The sequence below is a fragment of the Parasteatoda tepidariorum genome, chromosome 7 (genome assembly GCF_982258835.1).
Source record: "Parasteatoda tepidariorum strain Cologne lab strain chromosome 7, Ptep-v5.0, whole genome shotgun sequence".
Classification (NCBI taxonomy): domain Eukaryota; kingdom Metazoa; phylum Arthropoda; class Arachnida; order Araneae; family Theridiidae; genus Parasteatoda; species Parasteatoda tepidariorum.
In genome coordinates, this window is record NC_141761.1 from 27,438,569 (window position 1) to 27,456,916 (window position 18,348).

Consider the following 18,348-nt stretch of genomic DNA (forward strand, 5'->3'; position numbering starts at 1 on the left):
TGCACTAAGAGATTAATATTGTTGACTAATATTTTCAGAATTCGTTGTATATATAATTTATTAAAAAAAGTTACAATAAATTTAAAAAAAAATTATTTGGTGTGTTGTTATTTTCACATTCCGTCATCGTTCATAGCGCTCCATGCCTCTTCCACTCATATACCACATACGCACACACTTACAATAAATAAGCTATATTTTCATACTATAGAAATAATTCATGTGGCAAAACAACGTTTGCCGGGTCAGCTAGTATATATATATATATATATATATATATATATATATATATATATATATATATATATCAATACAAAATGATCTCTAGGCAAATGATTCAACAAAGCTTACTCTTTAAAAATTTCATTATGTTTGTAAGTAATAAGTATATGTGTATATATAAGTACTATTATATTTTAGAACTATATTTATTCACAATAATTTATTTCCCTTTTTTTATTGTTTCAATAACTTTTCCGTCACACCATCCCAATGTACAGCAAAAATTCAGGATCAAATTGCGGTATTACATAGGGGCACTTTGGATGAACCATCTGTAAAATCCATTTTACTGTAAAATCATTTCATCCGCAAAGTTCTATACCATAGTTTTTTAGTAATATTTATTTCATTACAGTGATTCAGTGATTTTACAGTGCATAATTAATGTTAATATTTTAGTGTATCACATTCTTTGTTCTTTAAAATTTTAGGATAGAAAGTTCTGGCACTTTTTTACCGTAATTTTATCCAGTTATTTTTCACTGTGTGATTTCTTTCTTTTCCTTCTATATTTATTCCGGTCTTCGACTTAAATACTTAATCATAATTCAACATCAGGTAAAATGTATTAAATTATAATTCCGAAAAAACATTCGGGCACTTCCTTTTATTTTTTCTTATTTGCTTCTGTTAAAAATCCAATTATCTGGAAAGAAAATATTTTCCTACACCAACAAAAACATAATAAGAAATGTATAAAGCTTTAACGATTTTTATACGTCTACGTTATCATCAACCTAAGACACTTTTCTTCGCCTTATTTTTTAGGGTTAAGAAGTAATTATGAAAATAAAAACCTTATTCATTCGATATCATTTTGAGATTTTCTTTTGTCATGTATGAAAAAATTAAATTTTTAAGCTTAAGCAAGTAGGTTATCATTTGGCTACGTGATATAGTTGACCAAAATATCCCCCATTTTTTTATTGTTCTATTTAATGAGAACTATTACAGTTATATAATTATTAGTTGTAAGCGTTTCCACCGTAATTTCTAAAAAATATAGATTATTTATAACTTTGCTGTGATATTTAAGCATCTGCTTTTGGAAAAAAAATTTGTGATACTGTTGGAAGGTAAACTATCATTCATTTGTAAATTTCCATATTCCATCAACAGATAGCAGCAGATCAGATAGCAACATAGTTGTTGCAGTTACCAAAAGAACCTTTTATTCTTAACTACTAAATTAAAAACATAAATGTAGCACAGAAAAAATATTGCGAAACAAAAAAACAAATAAACTTTTAATGCTTAATTTAACGAAAAAATCTCACCAATCTCTCTCTAACGAAAAAACACAAGAAAATTCAGCTACAAAGAAGAAAAAGAATGTTCTACTGATTCTTTTAAAAAACAAAGAGAAGAACGTGAACTGCCAACATAATACGTCCTTTTTTAATTTTGTGCTTTTGCCAACCTGGTTAAATATGACTTCAACAGCAATTTAAATTATGCTCTTTGAAAATAATCGTCTGCTACTATGTCAATCTTCAACAATAGTATCAAGAAAAACCATATACTGTCACGATCTATCAGCTATTTGCAATTTACTTCAAAGAAAAATCCCATATGACATCATTTATCAAGAAAAGTATTTTCTCTTTTTTATTGAAAATTCCATCTCTTGTGCCATCTGTTATTAATATATATATTTAAAAAACATGAATTCCTTGTGTACTTTGATTAATATACAAAATGCCGGAATATACACATTGTTTACTGTTACTTTCCATTTTATTGCTTGTTTTCCTTTATTGTTTTGCAAAAGGTCTAATGAAAGAGCTTCAACCCATCCTTTCAAATCAAGAATTTTAAAAGATGCTCCTGTCAAAGAGGGATTCGAGAAAGGGCACATAGTTGAAAAAGAACGGAAAACTTCACAAAATATTACAAAAATCAAAGATCATACGAAATCTTGAATAATAAGTTCTGTTTATCAATTCAAGCTGAATTTATTAACAATGTCTTGTTATATTACGTTATATCTTGTTATATTTCACGAATAGATAAATATTTGATAATTCTTTAGACCTGTTTATTGTCCGTATCATTTCTTTGCCCATTAAATTATTTTTGCATAGATTTCACTGAATTTTTTAATCTCTGTAATTAGTTAAAACTCTCTTCTAAGGTATTCAACCCCCTTTAAATACGAAGGTTCGGCTTATTTCTCAAAACTCTTGAAAAATAATTTATGAAACGAAGAATTTAAGCAAAAAATGTTAACATAAGTTGATGAAAAAAATCATAAATTATCAAATAATATTGATTTAAAACTTTTATTATGTTTAAAAAATTTAAAAATATTTTCGTAGAAATTGGATCGAAGCTCCAATGTTTTCTCTATTATGAATCACATTGTCAGTGATAAGATTTACAACATAATTATTATTTTCAATTTCTATTTTGTTGAATTTTTCTGCACAATTTTAGTAATATGAATCCAAATCTTACTAAAAATAAGCAAAGGATTATGTAAATGCAAATTTGTGTTTATGTAAAATTTATTACAATGTGTAATTTTTGTGCATTGAATCAATAAAATAATATTGTAAATCAAAAGAGTTTCTTATACGTAAAAACTATCTTTATTTTAATTTAACTTTTGATCTTTGGTTGTTTGCTTGTGTTTTTTATGCAACGAATAGCAAATTAATCAAGCTGTATTTGTCTATGTTCTTGAATTAAAACCAGTTATACTAATATGTGAAAGAAACTGAAGTTTGATATCAAGTGAAAAAGCATTTATATATGTTGTTTTATATCTCTAACTAAGCATTCTGTCTTTATTCTCAGCATGATATTTATTCCTTGCAAATTCAATTACTATTATTTCTATACTATTACATAATTTTCTATGTGTTTTTTAAACAAATAGTTGTTTACTAATTTCTAATTAATTGAAGTATGTTTATTTAATTTTTAACTTCCTTGATTTCTAGCGTAGTACTTTATACTTAGTTCTTCAAACATAGTTCATATTTAAATATCTTTTTTTTCATTTATTGCAAATAAATCTAACATTCTTTCATTTGCTTAATTCAAAAACAACAAAAAATGCGCTTGTTTCCAAAAGGTGGAAATTCGTTCTATTTATTAATAAAACTAAACCACTTGAAAAAGAGAGCAAATAATACCACATAAGACAATCATAGCTTTGATTCTGTAATATAAATCCTTCATCAGTATGCAGAAACAAAATGAAAGAAACATAGAGGAGATTAAATTTCCAATGTTCCTTTTTTAAAGGCTTTCTCGATCATAAACATTACAAATGCAATTTCCCGTAACTTTTTTTTCGCAAAAATTATATTTGATATTATTTTAGCTAAATTCTTACTCTTTTTAATTTTTCAGATTTCTTAATCATAACCACCATACAAGGTGTTTTGTAATTGACACCTTCAATGTATATTTCTTTAAATTGTTGGGATTTGATTATCGACCATGTCAACCTTCATTTATCAAAAAGTACCTCATGATCGAATCAAGTTGACATGTCTTATATACTAGTGAATTGGTATTTAATATTTATAGTGGTAGTTACGCCACATTACTCCCCTTCCAGAATTTTATCTCTGATAGAATTCGATGAGCGGTTACCACTAGTTGATTCATGCTGTTTATTTATTTACATCAAATTTTGCTCATTATATTTTCTTTTCTTTCATTACTTTTAATAGCATTTCGCAAATTGTTTTTTCTTCATTTCTGTTTATAGCATTTCGCTCATTATTTTTTCTTTTTTCATTATTGTTTTTTGACCGGTAGACTTTATTTACTTCACAGGGTTTTCTTTTTCTTTGAGCAGTATATTTTTTTTAAGCAATCAACTGCTGAATGTGGACCATCCATCAATGTTGACTTACATATCACGTCCACAGGTCACCATTAAGGAGATTTAATCATCGACTATGTCAACCTTCATCTACTAAAAGGTACCTCTAGATAGAATCAAGTTAACATGTCTTTTATACTAGTGAATTGGTATTTAATATTTATAGTGGTAGTTACGCCACAAAATCATGTAGGAAATAAATGTACACATTTAAGGATCATAAATTTCTATTCAAACGAGGAAAAAATAAAGTAGAGGAATCGAAATTTAAGAATAACTACTTTACAACCTGCAATACACAGCCGACCCAATTCTGAGTTAACGACTATCAATGTTCAACTCCGTAACCTTGTAATTTTGAACCCAATCTGGAAGACAAGGGGACTTTTGGACTAAACATCGGGATAAACTAGCCTTCGTGGAGGATTTTTTGATGAAACTAAATAGCATTTTCGTTACAGTAGTGGAAAACCACGAAAACAACCCGCATTTAACCCGACGTTAAGGGGATTCTAAACCATGATCTGTCTACCACTGAGGATATTTTTAAGTCAGTAACGTGGATAGATCGAGCCGGTTGCAAAATTCGTACTAACCAGACATCTTCTGGATTCGAACCTGGGCCACTTCATAGGAAGGCAAACGGTCTATCCTCTGAGCCACTGCGGCTCAAAGAATAACTATTAAAACTATCAAAACTGTTTTAAATGCAGAAGGAAACAGAGAAAAGTTTAAAAGTGATTATTCGAAACAATTCCAAGTATTATCGGGCATCCCTGTTTTTAAACATACAGTCTTCCTTACCAATGATTCGTAAGAGAAGATGAGACTTTTAAATCGTCGGTACTATGATAGTTTTGCAATATAAAGACAACAATTCATTACTAATAAAATCACACATCACATTAAAATTTCTTCAATACATTTTAAGGCATATGCGTGACATTTTGCTGATAGTGTTTATTTAAGTTTCTAAAAAAACTTTTGATTCTTGTGTATTTCTCTATTTTTAGATTATAATGGCAAATTTCCTTTTTCAAGAACAGCTGATATAAAGAGAAATAAATAGAATAAGTTAAAAAATTGAGTGTCATTCGATGCAAAACAGCAGTGATGTGGGGGAAGGATTTTTTGGTCTCAGCAGTATTCACTGTCCAAATATTACTCGTCTTATCAAAGAATACTTGTCATCCATTTCTACGAATGAAAATATGACGCTTAATGACATACAGTGAGTATTTCAAAAAAATTGTGATTCTAAATTGCACATTACTTGAAATAGTTTATTTACATTTTAAAATTTGCTTTTTTCTTATAAATCTTACCAATCTGCAAATAAATATTTCTAAAAAAGAATTTCTAGTACTTCAAAATGAGTTCAAATTTAGAAATTCTTGTAGAAACTTTTTCTAGAATTAAGAAATTCCTGATAGAAGCTTTTTAGAACTATTACATTTTCTCCAAATCGAACACCAAAATGTCCAAAAGAAACATTTCAGAACTATAAAATTAACGTAGAAAAGCACGAAACAGTTTCCCATCAAAAGCATTTTTAGAACTATAAAATGCGAATGAAAAGCACAATGAAAAATTTATTTTAGGTCTAAAAAAGGAGGAAAAAAAGTATCTTCAAAATTAAGATGCAAGCAATCTAGCTGGGAAAGAGTTATTCAATTTTTTTGCAACGTTTTACTAATATCTTGGAATAATTATCTTGAATTTTTAAATAAATTCAAGAGTTTTTTTTAATATTTCAGAAATAATGGATGAGTAAACTTTGAATGAATACCAAACCAATGTCACTGTATAACAAAAAATATTAGCTTACTTAGAAGTATTGAAATTTTTTTTAAATCGTTTTTCCTTGAGTTCATAAAATAAAAAATATATTAACAACTGTTAAAAGAAATATTCAGCAACTAAACCCTTGTAGAATGATTATCATATCTTTTAAATACAGAGTGATTATACTTAAAGAATAAATTATTAAAGAATATAATAAATTATAATTTAACTTTCAAAAATTTTGAAAAATGAAACACTGGTCAAAATGACCAGATATTTCATTTGAGTATACACCGAAGAGCCATTACATTATGACCACCCTCCATCTATAACAATAGGCTAGCCCAGGTTTTCATGGTTTCTCGCCCAGGAACAATGTTTTCATGGGGCATATTAGGACCCATAATCCTCATAAAACAATCCCTGATGTCTGTGAGCTACTTGAACATAGTTGTAGACCAGGTTCACCCATTCATGGCAACAGTTTTTCTGCGGGCAATGGTGTTTACCAACAGGATAATGCACCATGTCATAAGGGTCGAATCGTCATGGATTGGTTCGAGGAACATTCCAGTGACTTTCAAGTCCTGTCTTGGCCCCCAAATTCACCTGACCTTAATCCAATAGAGCATTTGTGGTCCTACTTGGAAAACCAATTTCGTGTTGCCACGCTACCCCCTCGCAATGTGAGAGAATTGCAGGACCAGTTGGTGAGCGCTTGGTACCAGATACCTCAGAGTACCTATCAGCACCTTGTGGAATCAATGTCACGGCAGGTGCTAGCAGTTTTGAGGGCTAAAGGTGGTCCTACATGTTATTACAGGGTGGTCATAATGTAATGGCTCTTCAGTGTATACTTATGAATCGATGGGAATTTGTTTTGCATCAATCGAGATCTAAAATGCTTAAAATAAAGAAAACTAAATAAAAATGATTTCAGTAGAATTTTGCTCAGTAAATAGAATGAATTTTTATTCTGATACAATTGAAAGTTTTTATATAACAAATTTAATATCAAATCAATATAAGCAAACAGGAATTACGTGTTTAAAATATAAAAAAGAGCCGGAAGATAGTGAGGATAATTTTTGTAAAATTACCAAAAGTCATTCTTACTTTGAATTTTTATTGACAGTAGAGCATCATTCTATATTACGAATGAGCGCACAAGCTAATTTCAATGCATACTTTTTCTAATAATCTTTAAAAAGAGATGTTCATCCCCACGTCGTATCAACATTGAACTCATGGTAGTGTGTATAGTATGTTGGGATAGGGTATAAATGACAGAAAACTCATTTAATACTTCTATTGTCCCAAATCAATTGCCATATTTTAATACTTTTCTACTGTTATTGATACTGATGATTTTACGATTTAATTTGAGCATTTTTCAGAGTGGTATATTCAAAAACATTTACATACCAAGCATTCCTCGTTAAATCACTCTAATTTTGGAAAGTGGAATTCGAAATTTGAATCAGTCGAATCATTCTTTAAAAAATGGTTCTTTGAAATGTCAATTTACACAGAAAGTTAAATTAGCACTAAGGAGCTCAAATTTGCAACTGCTATCCTGACCAAACAATTGCGACCATATTTACCAAATTGCGGCTAGGCCGTGTTCTGAGGGTCAAGAATACAAATCCGTGGGCAAACAGGAATATTTCTTCAGAGAAAGCACATTGTGTCAGATTTCGTATTCTAAAATATTTTCCGCACAAGCTTGCTTAAAAATACGATCATTAAATCAAACAATTTCTTACGCATTGTGTACTGAATTTCAACACTGCAAAAATTCCAGATAAAATTACGATATAAAATACGATCACTTTCAGGGCATCATTTGTGAGATCTCATTCACCGTAAAATCCAAAAATATTACACTGTAGTTTTTACAGCAATATTTATTTCATGAGAGTAATTCAGTGGTTTTACAGCAACTATTACTGTAAAAAGTAAGGTATATCAGATTTTTAGTTCCTTAATACGTTACGGTCAAATTTATTTTTACGGTAAACATACCGGTACCCTAAGTGCCGTTACGTTTTACACTAACTTGATCCGAAATTCTTTGAATTGTATGTCTGTATAATGCTTTTGTGTACACGCCTTTCACAAGCATATTGTTCCTCTTGCAGATCCAAAACTGTTCCCCCAGATCCAGCTGTTCAGATGGCAGAGGAAGTAGCTCAGCGAAATGCTGTTATTTACATTGTTGTTGTATTATTTTTTTATTCCTTTGGCATTGGTATTATGATGATCAAGTATATGCGAAAAGAAGCTGAAGAGCAAGAAGAGTTCAAGATGTACAGACGCTATATGCACGATACTCATGATAACCCTATGAACTCTACGAATACAGCCAGATTGGCGAACAGGTTGGCACTTTCAGCGCTAAATATGGTTAACGCCATTCCTCAAACAAGCCAAAGTGGGAGCAAAGTAACATTTGTGTGATGGTAATAATGTATTCGTTTAAATAAGTTGGCAAAGGGAAAAATGTTGGGGCATGGACTCATTTCCGTGAATATGTATTTTGTACGAAGTAAATTATTAAATTAAGCTGTTTGCATTTAATTTGCAAGTTCCAAAGAAGTTTGGGTATTTTTATAAAATGTTGTTTCATAGATGTATAGAAACAGTTCTTCTTTTAATATTTTTTATTGGGTAGCCAGGATAAGTATAAAAAGTTTCGGTATATGAAATTTGGATAAAATTTAACGATTTCTTCATGCTTGAAGTTGAATACTTCATGTATTAAACTCTTTAAGTTTATAATTTGCCAGTAGAAATATACTTTTCTCGCCTACCCCAAAGGCCAGCATGACTCTAATTCAACTTTTTAGTTAAAACATTAAAAAAAAAAAAGAAATATTAGAAAACAAACCAAATAAATGCTTACAGACAAAAGTTTGAAGTATGAAAGAAATTTAAATACTTTGAAGGTTTAAGAAAAATGTTTTAAAAAAAGCATTTTTTTCGAAGATCTAAAAGGAAAAGTTATTTCCAAATCCAAAAGTAATTTTTCTCAATCTCAAGTAATTTTTCTGTTGCCCTCTTAGGTTTGTTTCAATTATGAAGTTGTAAATTATATTGACAATTTCAATCAATGAAATCTTGATTTGTGATCGACTTAAAATATCAATCACGGCTTGTTGGGTATCGTTCATTGGAACAGACCGCAGATGCCACAACTTGGAGCGTATGATCCAAATAGTTAGGTCTGGAGAATCGTTGAAAGTTTAGGCCCCTTAATGTTAATTTTTCCTTTAATGTACTTTCCCACATCTCATGAAATTTTTTAAGTGAATCTAAAAAAATTTTCTCACAACTATAAAAGACGCTTATTAAAAGCATTTTTTTATAGTTATTTATTAGCTTTTATAATTTTATTTAATAATGGTCGAAAACATTTTGAATTGTAAGGTTCACAAATTTTTACATCATTTTGAAGAATATCATTTAAAAAGGCAAAATACAAAATGTGAACGAAATTGGCTTGAATAGTTTCTGAGTTAGAATTTCAAAAGAGTCGTATATTTAAAATTTAATTTCCCAAGAGGTATCTTGTAGCCAATTCGGGGCAGCCTGTAATATATTATGTTAAAAATCTTTTATATTTAATGGTTCTTTCGTTTGAAAAGTTTCGAATTAGGGGATGTTTTAAGATTCATATATTTTAAGTTCAAAATTTTAATAATAAATTTAAGTTTAATTTTTTTTACAAAGGATTGAAACATTTTAAAAATATTTATGCATCTTTTTTTTACCATAAAATGTACACAGTACAGTTCTTGATGCTGCTGCATGCAAAAATATTGAAGTGCGGTATACAATTCCGAAGATTTTAATTTCTTAAATTATGAAAGGGCATTTTTTAAATTTCTCAATATTTCAAGTCATGACCACTTTTTTTTATAGTGTTTCTTTCTCTCATGTTTAAAATGTGTTATAATCATCTTTTTTTACATTTTTCATAACATTCAAAGATAGACTTGCATTTCGTTACTAAACCTTAACAATAAAATTAAAGTTAATATATTTATTGCAAACAGTTATACCATTTAAAATTCTTTGAAGTGCTCCCATTACAAAAAAATGCATAAAAATAAATTTAAAATTATTTTATGTATTAATTAAACTTGGTTAAGTTCTACTATGGATAATTTAATAAATGTTTATATATCAAACTCCAATGTGTATTAATGGAATCAAACCTCAATTAATTAAATACCTTAATAAATTCAATTAAAATTTTTTTCAATTTTGTGTAACAATCTGTTTATTATCAATTATCAAAAAATGATTGCATTGCAATCTTTCGTGTTTTCGTGCAAAGTGATTTGGGAGCAGAGCTTCTTAGTAATATAATTTCGACAAAAAAACATGTGTTATTATAACAAACAAACCTAATTCTGTACCATTGAAAAAGTATATTAAATAATGATTGCAATTAATAAAAATGTTAAGAAATATTGCTTTCGTGTCCTTGTGTTATGTTTAAGTATACTTATTGAGTTCTATTAGTATTTACAGTGTCTTGGTAGAGAAAAGTATTGCGTGCAGGGACATTAATAAGTACTTTTACCATTGCAACAAACTTCTTTAAAGGAAGGATGCTGCTTATTCACCGCGTTGTTTAATTAAATGTATAGTGCGCCAAAAAGAAACCACACTGAATAATATTTTACTTCATAATCGGATCATCACATAGGACTCAATCTCAATGGTTCGAAGGGGCAACCTAAAATATGCTAATTAATTCGAGCATATTTAAAGTTATAAAATCAGACTCAAAAACGTACTTTCTCTGAATAAACATAACTTTTATTTCTACGGATTCGAATAGTTTGAAACCTAAAATATAGTGGGTAGCCGGTAGGGAAATATGGTCCTAATAATTTCGTCAGGAGATCGGTTCAAAGTTTTTACCCCTTAATGTAATTTTACTTTTTGCGTATTTCACCATATCTCACCATATTTCACCACATACTTTTGCGTATTTCACCATATCTTTCACCATATTGCGTATTTCACCATATATACTATCTAGGCAAATTAAAAAAACTTTTGCAAATAATTCTATAATCCATTTATCCAAAGATAATTCTACGCAGAATATAACTTTTAGTAAGTTTTTATTATGTTTTATTTAATAATAGTAAAAAAAAAAATTTGAATTGTAAGGTAAGCAATTTTTTATATTATTTTAAAGAATGTAAGTTTATATTTCCCAGTATAAAATTTGAACAAAATTGGTTAAATGGTTCTTGTGATATTAAATTTTAAAAATACGATTTTGTTAAAATTACTAGAACTCTTTAACCGATTTCGCTCAAATTTTGTTTTTTGCAATAAAAAATTACATTCTTTAAAATTATTTGAAATTTTATATCTTATAATTCAATTTACTGAATGTTGTCTGAAATAAAATGATAAAAATTTACTAAGGGTTATATTTTGCATGGAATTATCTTTGGATAAATTAATTTTATAATTGTTTTTCAAATATTTCCAATTTCTCTAAAAAGTTCTACAGAGATAGTGGAATGAACAAAAAGTAAAATTAACATTAAGGTGTCCAAACTTTTGACAGCCTTCCTGACTAACCTATTAGGACCATATTTCCCAAATTGCAGCTGCTCCCTATATTTAAGAGATAAAAAATCCGCATCTGTGGAAAAACGGTGTGCTTATTCATATAAAGTACGTTATTGTATCTGATTTCGCAACATAAAATATTATCTCCACTAGTGAGCTAGTACATTTGTTAGTACATTCCCTCGAACCATTAAGATCGAGTCCTAGAACGTGAAGATCCGATCATCAGATCAAAAGTTGTTCTTCAGGGTAGTCTGTTTTTTTTCTCATTGTACACAAACTTAAAACAGAAAAAATGCAATAGGTGTAATAAAAGATGTGGTGATAATTATGTTCTCAGAAGCGTAGATAATTAGCTTCAGCGTACCGTAAATTCCATTCTATATCTTTCGCTGTTTTGATTTGATATCGTTTTCTTTTTTTTTTAACTTAAAATGGCAACAGAATGTGATGTTTCCTTTTAAGTCGACTGTTAATTTATATTTAATTTAGCAAAGAGATTTGAATTAAATATTATATTTAACAAATGTCAAGATTTTTAAAAACATGTTTAATTGTGGTTACTTATCTGCTTTTTTTTAATTTTAGTTTTTCGTTGATTTATTTGATAATTGATACAATTTCAATAATATATATATGCATGCATAGATTTGAAAAAAAATATTTATCACTTTGCTCAATATATATTTTATAATTATTAGGCAGCAACAACTTAAATGAAGATATAAGTTTTATGAAAGATATTGTTTTATTTTCTTGAACCAAACTCTTGTGACGTCAACAGTGATTGATTATCTGAAATAGTATTGTTTTAAAATTGACAACAAAGAGTATGGAGATGCCGAACATATAGAGCTGTCGAATACGTAGCCAAAGTTTTTAAGGGTTTTAAAATATCTCAGTATCTTATATATCGTCTTCACAACATTATTTTAAAATTTAAATCTCGAAATTATTTATTAATGAACAAAACTATGCTCATTTATTTTCTTCATTGCTTCTTGATTTGTGAAAAGTAGATACAAATTAGTGCAACTTAAAAAAATACAACTCTGTTTGCTTTGCTTTTTGAATGAATAAATTCAGATCACAATTTTATTTTGACGTTTAAATTGTGTTCAACAGTTAACTTTAAGAAAGCTGCTCTTTTAAGAAAAGATGAGGTTCAAAAAAATTGTCTAAACATTCTTTATAAAATTAATTTCCAACTTTGGCACGTTTCACAAAATATGATTGGTAGCGAATTTTTTTATCAGGAAATTGCTTTATTTTGTTAAAAAGCAAGTGGTAAAAATTCAAATTAGTAAGCGAAAGCCGAGCTATTTTTAATAATCATCACCTTAAAAATCTCCAAACTTGGTTTTTTTCCCTGCTGAAATAGGATAGATTATTCCATTTTTGGATTGCAAGTTATTTCAGTTATTTGTTTTTTACCCTTTCGTGGCGTATCTCTTAAATTTCGAGTGTAAAGTAGAAGTAACAAAATTTGCGCAACCTTCTATTTCCATGGGGATGCATTTTTCTAGTCTATTTAACTGCGCAACCTTCTCTTTTCCTTTTTATGGTTTCATTCCGGGTTTCTGTGGTGTTAAATTCTTTATCCAAGATAATATCTAAAATAACATATTTATTTGAATGGTCAGATCTTCAAGAAAGAGGGCACAACATGTTCGTCCAAACCATGTTTTTGCAGGACATATTCGATATTTTTTAATAGGCCTTGCTTCAGCAAAATTAATAATAAATATAATTTTAAAAAAAGACATGGTCACTTTTCAATTACTATGCTTTACTAAGCAAATATGTAATAACGATATCTTTATTTTTGTTCTTGATTGCTTAGAGTTGTAATGCAATCCGATCATCACGAATATAATCCTTTTCTCCGCGTATGTTAAGCATCAATTCAAGCATACGCTTAAATCAAACAAATAAAGATTAATTGTTTTGGTAAAACCAAAGTTGACTGACGAAATCAAAAAAATAGAATTCAAACCGGCGCTTTAATAATGTCATATTTACGATAAATTTAAGTTGAAAAAACTAAAGTTCTTTGAAAAATATTCATACGATGCAAATTTGAAACATTGAAAGTTTTAATGGTTAATATTTAATTTGGGTCACTTAATCAGAGATATTTCAAGTCAAAAAAATATGTTACGAAAAATAAAATCTTGTCTTGTAGAAAACCTTAACGTGATTTTGTACAGAAATACAAAGTTTTAAATATCAAACAATTTGTTTCTGCAGTTAATAAAACCAACACATAATGTTTAAAAAATGTAAAAGTTATGAAAAGATGAAAAATCTATAAGTTATGAAGAGAAAAGAAAGAGATCATACACTCACCTTGTTGACTTGTCGATTCAATATCCTATAGTTCGAAACAATCATTGTGATTGCTTTTCTTATGTAATCTAAAACGAAGTTGAAATAAAACCTTTTCTTTAACAAATATGTATTGCAATATTCAGGAGTATCTTATTAGTTACAGTTATAAACTTTGCAGTTATTATTATTAATTCGAAACCATTAAAAATATTTAGGCTACATAGAATTTGAAAGCAAAATTATATAAAGATAAATCAATCTTTCGTATCTAAACATACCGTTAGATATAACATAATATAGCATTAATAATTTTAAAAACTATTTGGGACAATTATTTCGATTTTTTTAATTGCATGAAAACTTTTTTTTGAGAAAAATAAAACTTTTTCCCTCTGCCATCCGGCTAATAGTCGGAAGCTTTTGTGATTTTCCTCTCCATGTAACGCAAATGCAGGTTAGTTCCGTCAAAACGTCTTGAACGAAGGCAAATTTCTCTCAATACTTGATCCAAGAGTTTAATTGTCATCTGAATTGGGTCAAAAATTACAAAACTACGGTGTTGAACATTGTTAGACGTCAAATCACAATTGGATCTGCTGTTCAACGACAGTTCTAAAAAATAAATAAAACTTTTCAGTTTATCTAATTATCTTTAAAAATTACCTTTCTAAACTTACGAAAAAAGTTAAACATTGGCATCTTGGCAAAAAGTGAAACTTTTCGCCGAGTAACGTCGTCGATTTTCAAATCAAGAGGTATTACATGCCTAAAGATTAAATAAAAAGAAATTATTGTACAATTTATCGGATTTCTAACTTTAAAGGAACTGTATCACTTACCAAATCAAATTTACTTAGTTTGTAATTAGTATATGCATCTGAAAATGGAATCGGATATTACTAATGAGCTGCAGTAATTTTGAGAATCCACTTCAGGATATCTGAAAATAAAAATGTGTATTATTAATTTTAGCAAAAACATACTAACATACGTAATTCAAAATAAAATAATAAGTTCCCAAACATCCTGCTGACATAGGTATGTTAAATCTGAAAATTTGTTATTTAGATAATTCATTTTTTGCCTGTGGCTTCGATCAATACAAGAGATATTGAAGTTGAAGCAAACCGAATAATTTATTTGAGAATTGCCCTGAAACTAGAACTGAAATCATCCCTTGGAATAATATAATTGGATTCTGAAAGATCAATAGTAATATGATGCATGAGATAAAGATGTAAGGAGCCATTTATATCCACATGAAAAAATTCCATTTCGCGTTTCTTATACTAAAATTGTGTAAAATAACTCAAACTAAATTTATTTTAAATGATTTGTGCACTAGTGTATATCAAACAAAAATAAGAAAAATGAACGTGGATAAGTTTAAATTGTTATACCTCAAATAATGCTACTTTCAGTTTAAAATTATCGAAAGATTCGAGTTAGAACTATACAAGAATATTAAAAATTATCTTTTCGTACTATTGCTATGTAATCTCTTCCGGAAAAATTATTTAACTATTTTTATGAGAAAAAAAATTGAAAAATTAATTTAAAAGGCAAGTTTATGGATGAAGCTGTAATGGTTAACCTAGGATATAAATTTTATCCTTTATAGAATTGAAAATTAAATCTGAGTAATTAAATCTGAGTAGCTGAGGAAGTTTTGGCAACTTTTAATTGGGTACTTTTTAATTTTTATGTAAAAATTTGTTTATGCATAATCGTCTAATTTTTCATATATGAAATAGGCATAGATTGAAGTTAAAATATTAATTCTAAAGTTCAATTATGTTGTCAACTATTTTAGAAAAAAATGTTAATATACATACATATGGCAAAAATTGATTATTTATAAAATGACATTTTTAAGCGTTTTCTTTCTCACACATAGCTGGGAAATTAGAATAATTAGTTAATTAACTAATTATTCTATTATTCTAATTTGATTCACGCAAATGCTTCTATTCTAAAAATGAATATGTAAATCTTACTTTTCAGATTTCCAAATTATTTCGCTGATTAATGTTTTTTAACGCATTAAATTAATTACATAAACCATGTAAGCATCAAATAAACGCTTATTTTACTAAACAAATGTCTCCAAACAAAAGTTCCCGTTTAAACTATTCGACAAGAAATCATTTATTTTTGTTCAAGAATCTGTTTGCCGCATTCAAAATCCATTAGTATACAAACATAAAGAACTGAGCGCTAATCATCAAGTTCATATATCAATTGTCTGTAACGAATCAAGCTGCATTAAAGGAACAGTTTTTTTTTATGTATAAAAATACATTTATTTGACAACCACACTTAAACTAAGAAAAATTAAATTGAAATCAATTTTTTTAGGTCCCGTCCTATTCAGTGCTGATTGTGTTTTTTTATGTCTTTTTTCCTCACTTCAATGTTAATTTGCGATCTCTAATATGTGTGCTACTTTAATTTCATGTACGATAAATATTTCTATTAACGACGGTCTTTATGGAACACCCTGCATATGGGTCTAATTCTTAGGAAAATAAAAGTGTTTTATCTCATTTCTTTAAAATTTGCTTTGAAAAAGATCTTATTCCTATTTAAATTGCTCTCAGAATAATAAAATCCATTTTGATGAGGGAATATTTTACTTTTTAAATTATTTTTTTCATTACAAGACTTAACCATTTTCATTCAAATACACTAAATTCTTATAAATAATAATCAGGATTTACTTTGAAAATTTTACTTTTCGTAACTATTAGAAAAAATCGTGCATTATATATTAGTAAGGCTGTAAATAATATCAGATAAATAATTATTTCATGGGTTAAGTTAGAATGTTGTCCAAGTAGCCGAATCATAAAATGTAACTTTGAAATTTTCATATTCATAAGTTCAAATGCACATATTCTGAATAAGTCATAACTTTTTTATCAATGGACTTAACTAATATATAGTTGTAGAAAAAAAGAAACGTCATTAAAGTTTAACGAATGATTATCAAAGTTAATCAAAAATTTAAATTTTCAAAATCTAATGCAATCAACATAAGGCATTTAAAGAAAGTTGAACTCCGTCTAACAAACGCATAATAGATCATTCAATTCCGCCTTTCTCTAAATGAGCTGCTTTGTCATTTTTCAGAGGTTAATAAAAAAAATTTATTAATTTTATCTTTATACTTACATATTAACTAGATAAGCTTCCTATTTACGTTTTTATCACTATATATTTGACATAGTTTTTAAAAATATGAAGCTTCGACAATGGATATGTGTGTGAATATGAGTCGCCAAGTTTTGAGTTTATATAAGTTTATATAAGTTTTAAGTTTTATTTTTCATTTATTTATTTTTTTTTTGCTAACATGTTTGTTTTAAAAATGAAGGTGGTTGAAGTCTTGAACCACAAAAGAGAACATTATTACTTTTTATTTACAAAGAAAGAAAAACACTATTACTTTATCAATCAAATATAGTTACGGAAATAACTGTATTTAATCGATATAAAAGTAACTAATAATACAAAATAAAACAGAATCTGGTCTTAAGGAGAACAACTGAATGAACGAAATAAATTTATGTTTCTTCTTCAACAATTCCTAGCAAAATATGCATGAATGCAAAATATGCATGAACTTTGCTCTTGCAATTTTATTTTTCGATTTTTTTTCTATCTGTATATATTTAGACAAAGAAAAGGTCAGAAAACTGCATGTTCTTTTGAAGAAAAGGTAACTTTATTTTAAATTCAAGAGTTATTTCAGTTACTGAAGCTATTTTATAATATTTTATTACTTTCTAAAGGATTTGTGTGTATAAGATAATGGAAAAGAAATTTTATCAGTAATTTTCTGTGTGCTTTATTTCTTAGAGGAAATAAAAGAGCAATAAACACAACAGAATTTCATATGTAAGATGATTTCTTAGCATTTCTAATACTAAATAAGACTAAGACAGACATAAAAAGCTAAAGGTTAAATAAATAAATTCGTAAAAAATTAAGAATAATGAACTGGCTGAACATAAATAAATAGTTCCATGCAATTAATACCTTGTTATTAAATTAGTCAATTTTTCATTCAAAACCATTTTGAACATGATTTTAACTAGCATCTCCTAAAAGTAAGAAAATAGAGATTACATTTCGAAATTAGTTGTAGATAACTAAAAACAAATTGTGGTTTTTTCGACCACTGCATAACTGAGAGTCTCGTACTAGTTTTGTGTCCAGGGTCACCAATGAAGAAGTGCAAAACATTTGAAAATCCTCTTATCTTGAAGAAATGGAAGAAATATTGTCGTGTTAAAGCTGGGTTCCGATCCAACGTTCGTCCGGTCATGACATTGACAGCTTAGCCTTTTCGGCTAATATATGTACCCAGCTGCAAAGAAATAAATGACTTCACCTAACACTTATTGCTATTGAATTAGTAGGCATCCACTGTTATTTCAAGCATCCAATGATGGAAAACAAAAGTATGAATTTGTAATCCTTATCACATGACATAGCTTCCA

General features: G+C 28.2%; 1 protein-coding gene across 1 annotated transcript in view; it reads left to right on the forward strand.

Moving 5' to 3' along the window:
• LOC107439992 (uncharacterized) overlaps window positions 1–10,386 on the forward strand; it is a 29,005-nt gene extending 18,619 nt beyond the window's left edge. The window contains exons 2-3 of the mRNA XM_016052748.4: window positions 5,137–5,354; window positions 8,050–10,386. Coding sequence (XP_015908234.1) covers window positions 5,221–5,354; window positions 8,050–8,368 — 453 coding nt within the window. The 5' untranslated portion in view covers window positions 5,137–5,220 and the 3' untranslated portion in view covers window positions 8,369–10,386. The remainder of the gene's footprint in view (window positions 1–5,136; window positions 5,355–8,049) is intronic.
• The last annotated feature ends 7,962 nt before the right edge of the window (window positions 10,387–18,348 follow it).